Here is a 5,000-nt window from a genome sequence, read left to right as displayed (position 1 = left end):
GGCAGTTTGACGTCATTCTTTAGGTTTGTGTAGCGTCTAGTGAGTTGTCGTTAGTAGAGCTCATGGAAACAAGTTATTTCACTGGTTGAACTATTGAATACAACTCACGATTTGTTTTCTTTTGTGGCAAAAGACTGGCATTTTGACGTCATTTTTTGGTCAGTGTAAGGCTATAACTTTACGATGGCTACGCTCTAAACTATCGGAACAATGGCTGACGCCCTTATGAAATATTTCTTAGACGATCTTAAAAGTGTATCCAGATGAGAAAAACATTATAAATCTTATCATGTTTTGACTTTTATACATTCTGATCACGTGACATATGAAAAGTTCTAGCCGGCATCAAGAATAAAAAGTACCAATTTTCTTTGTTTAGAACCACGCTGCTCGCCGTTGCTGGGCGACGTGACATCAGACTATTCAATCCTATTTACAGAGACAAGGAATGAGGACGTATCCATTAGCAAGTTAACGTTTACGATCCCAACCTACCACGATCGACCAACGACGTGGGAGATAACGAAAATTTGTCCCAAGACTCTGAAGACAGATCTCCTTTTTCTTCCACGTCGTTGGTCGATCGTTGTAGACTGGGATCATCATCGTTAACTCTGTAATGTTACCGTGGAAATGTGTGGATCCAGCATTCGAAGGTTGAGGACGACATTGTGACGTAACTCAAGGGTCAGCAATCGCAGAGACATCTGGAAAATACAAAACTAGAAATTATCTCTTGTAGCATACCAGTCGTCTAATCATAATCATCATTGTTATCGTCATTAGCATTATCATCATCATTATCATTGTTATCAATAGCGTAAGCATCATCATCATCATCATCATCATCATCATCATCATCATCATCATCATCATCATCATCATCAAATAATGTGCTTTCTACAATCTGCTTTGTCAAGTAGTGCGACTCTTGGCCATTGGCCTGTTGGTCCTGAGTTCGAGTCTTGTTGTTAGCCGTGAAAAGTTGAAACCTTAAGATAAATAATAACCTCTTTACTCATGTTATTTTTCACCATTTTCAACGTTGTTGTTTTTGTTTGTTTGTTTGTTTGTTTTTGTTATTCTTAAAATCGGCTTTCAGTTGTTTAGTGACATTGCCTATACAAGAGTCACTGTGTGATTCTGGTGGCCCCGTAGGTTACCCTGACAAGCCATAGCATTTTGAAAAAATGAGCCAAGGAAAAAAAAACGTATTTCTTATGAGCTCTGGTCTCTTCAGACTTTTATTTTAATGAAAGGGAGGTAACTACTTTTGGAAACATCGTTGCATTGTTTATTGTAATGAAGGGGAGGTAACTAATTTTGGAAACATTGTTGCATTGTATATTTTAATGAAGGGGAGGTAACTAATTTTGGAAACATCGTTGCATTGTATATTTTAATGAAGGGGAGGTAACTAATTTTGGAAACATCGTTGCATTGTATATGTTAATGAAGGGGAGGTAACTAATTTTGGAATCATCGTTGCATTGTATATTTTAATGAAGGGGAGGTAACTAATTTTGGAAACATCGTTGCATTGTATATCATAGATAACCGGTTAAAGGCCGGACTCTGGAAAGACACGTATTTAAAAAATTGGTCAGACAACTCGTCCTCCAAATGGCGATAGATTTGTCAAGAACACAAATCTGCTAATGAGTAAGACCCCGGGAAGTCCCAGGTTTGAGAGTTTTTGCCAAGGTGAGGGTTGTTTAAATTGATCGATGTACTTTTCTGGGGCACAACAGTTAATCGCCTGTTTTCCGTGCAACTAAATGTTTGATTTTCTCATCTATATTTTAATATAAGTCATCAGGGACATGGGCAGTCCCGATTGCTCAGTCGGTAGATCACTCTCTTCACAGCCAAAGTGAACCAGATCGATCTAGGGTGAAGATGAGATTACTTTTTCTTTCTAATACAATCCCCCCCCCCCCATCCACCCAGCAGTGATTGGGTAGCTGGGTCGAAAGACTAGCGTCCTATTGAAATGGAGGCAAACAATTCTTATGGTCCATTTAACGCTATAGAAAACGACTCCATGGTCCAGATGACTCTTAAGTTCTTATTTTAATTAGCGTTATCTATCTCCACAAACACCAAACTCAAAATCTTTAACACCAATGTTAAAGCAGTTCTGCTCTATGAGTCAGAGACTTGGCGAACAACCTTGACTTAACCCTCTCCTTACCAACTATAGGAAAATCGTCACAATCGTTAAGATACAACCAACATTTTTCTTATTCAATTTTCTTTGGTACATCATAAAATGTAAAGAAAATGAACAGTGTGTTGTAGGATATGTTTTGCAAAAGAAATTATGTAATTTAAGAATTTTACTGCTATTATGTGCATAGCTGCCAACTTTTCAAAATGCAAAAACGTATTATTATACGCGGTGCGGCGCGGACGCCCAATTCATGTCTTAAAATGACATATTTATTAATGTACTTGAGTACTAGAATGGTCAGAACTGTAATACTAAGAGAAACTTAACTTTATCATCATACTGGGTAGGCATAAGTGATGGGGAGGTGGTGACAGAAGCAGATTACTGAGGCTTGGGCTTAACAGCCTCCTTTGTGGCTGTCTTTGCCCTCTTCAGGAACTCTGAGCTGAACTCACTGTCATAGCATGGAGTGCTATTAGACTTGACAATGAGAAGTCCTGAAAGCATGTCTGTGCTCAGCCTGCCCCTGAAGTCAGTCTTATTTTTCCTAACTTGACTGAAAATTCTCTCACACTCACAATTGCTGTGAGGGATTGTGAGAAGGCCAAGCATGAAATATGACAGCTTTTTAAACTTCCCAAGATAATTTTTATCAGATTTTCTTCTTTTTTATTTTCTGGATTTTTTTTTTCTTTTTCTGGATTGGCCAAATCGTACTAAGTACGATTTTATCGTACTGGTTGGCAGCTGAGTGTCTTGAGTGATAAAAAATCTATTTTGTGTTAGTTGGGTGTGAAGTTTTGGGGAAAATATTGAAAATGGCTGGTAAGGAGAGGGTTAACGAACGACCATGACCACATTAGTCAAGACACGAACTTTTGTCAATCGCTGTCTTCGGCAAATCCTCAAGTTGAAACGGTTTGCCGAAGTGTCAAATGCTGACCTTTGGACAAGAATAAACCAAGAGCAATAGATGTACATGTCAGCGAAGAGAGTGGCGATGGGTTGGCCATACCTGTTGGAAGGAGTCAAGAAACATTACCAAGAAGGCTCTCGAATGGAACCCACATGGCAAGAGGAAATGGAGTCGCCCAAAGCAGACTTGGAGGAGGAGCCTTCACCAAGATTTGGGCGTCTCCAATATTAATTTAAGATTTGAGGACGATATTGACCTACTGGCAGGCACAGAACCAGAACTACAAGACTTAACAAACCGTCTAGCTAAATGTGCATCGCAATACGGAGTGGAAATAAGTACCGAAAAATCTCAAATCTTGATGAACAGCAACGCAGAAAGCAACACAAACATCACAGCGGGAAATGAAAAACTAAAAGTGGTCACGACATTCAAATATCTAGGTGTGACACTAAGCAAAGATGGGACTAGCACAATTGATATTCGAAAGAGAATTACAATGGCAACATCAGTGATGACTCAATTAACAAAGATTTGGAAAAGTAGCATGAGTCTTAATGTAAAGGTCAAACTGTATAAATCACTGGTGTTGTCAACCTTGTTGTACGGATGCGAAGCCTGGACATTTACAATGGATGCACAGTGCTATAGGAGACTGCTACGCGTGTCATATACGGAACATCGCACAAACGAAGACGTCCTGGAAGAAACAGAAGTTCGGACAGGCCCACAAGAACCTCTTCTTGTGACTGTGAAGCGCAGTAAACTGTCTTGGTTTGGACACCATACTCGACACGATAGCCTGAGCAGGACAGTCCTACAGGGCACATTCGAAGGCCAGACCAGAAGAGGGCGCCAAAGGAAGATGTGGCTGGACAATATAAAAGAATGGACAGAGATGTCGGTTCCGGAGCTGCTACACAGGGCTAGCAACAGGCCGGCATGGAGGAAGACTGTAACTTCTGCTTCACTCAAGTCATCCCCACGACCACCCGGTCCGGTCATAGGATTGAGTGACTTGAGTGAATATTACAGGGAGTAAGGCAAAGGTCTATGCCAAGGACAGAAGAAGATGGACGTGGTGCGGGGGCCTATGCTTCACATGTAGCCAAGAGTATGCATGAGACCTAAATCATGTGATCAATGAATCATTTACCCCAGTGAAGATGGTGGTCAGGTCGGTGGTGATGGCTGATACTGCCTTGGGGATGCTGTTGTCATTCACTGATAGCCATCTGGAATGGAATGGTATGGATAGAGAGATGGGTGATGGTGGTGGTGGTGGTGATGGTGGTGGTGGTGGTGGTGATGGTTATACTGATGGTGATGGTGGTGGTGGTGGTGGTTGTGGTGGTGGTGGTGGTGGTGGTGGTGGTGGTGGTGGTGGTGGTGGTGGTGGTTGTGGTGGTGGTGGTGGTGGTGGTGGTGGTGGTGGTGGTGATGGTGGTGGTGGTGGTGGTGGTGGTGGTGATGGTTATACTGGTGGTCATGGTGGTGGTGGTGGTGGTGGTGGTGGTGGTGGTGGTGGCGGTGGTGGTGGTTGTCGTGGTGGTGGTGGTGGTGGTGGTGGTGGTGGTGGCGGCGGTGGTGGTGGTGGTGGTGGTGGTGACGGTGGTGGTGGTGGTGGTGGTGGTGGTGGTGGTGGTGGTGGTGGTGGTGGTGGTGGTGATGGTGGTGGTGGTGGTGGTGGTGGTGGTGGTGGTGGTGGTGGTGGTGATGGTGGTGGTTGTGCTGATGGTGGTGCTGATGGTTATACTGGTGGTGGTGGTGGTGGTTATAGTGGTGGTGGTGGTGGTCGCGGTGGTGGTGGTGGTGGTGGTGGTGGTGGTGGTGATGGTGGTGGTGTTGGTGGTGGTGGTTGTGATGGTGGTGGTGGTGATGGTGGTGTTAGTGGTGGTGGTGATGGTGGTG

The 5,000-nt window shown here is 43.3% G+C and overlaps 1 protein-coding gene across 1 annotated transcript in view; it reads right to left on the bottom strand.

Moving 5' to 3' along the window:
• Nucleotides 1-5,000, bottom strand: part of LOC144957219 (uncharacterized) — a 56,384-nt gene that overhangs the window by 37,858 nt on the left and 13,526 nt on the right. The window contains exons 6-7 of the mRNA XM_078888278.1: nt 4,246-4,324; nt 627-707 (exon numbers count right to left, since the gene is read on the bottom strand). Coding sequence (XP_078744404.1) covers nt 627-707; nt 4,246-4,324 — 160 coding nt within the window. The remainder of the gene's footprint in view (nt 1-626; nt 708-4,245; nt 4,325-5,000) is intronic.

Source organism: Berghia stephanieae, chromosome 11 (genome assembly GCF_034508935.2).
Source record: "Berghia stephanieae isolate SIO BIC M18660-M18661 chromosome 11, UCSD_Bste_1.3, whole genome shotgun sequence".
NCBI classification, from domain to species: domain Eukaryota; kingdom Metazoa; phylum Mollusca; class Gastropoda; order Nudibranchia; family Aeolidiidae; genus Berghia; species Berghia stephanieae.
This window is presented reverse-complemented; position numbering and strand designations above follow the sequence as displayed.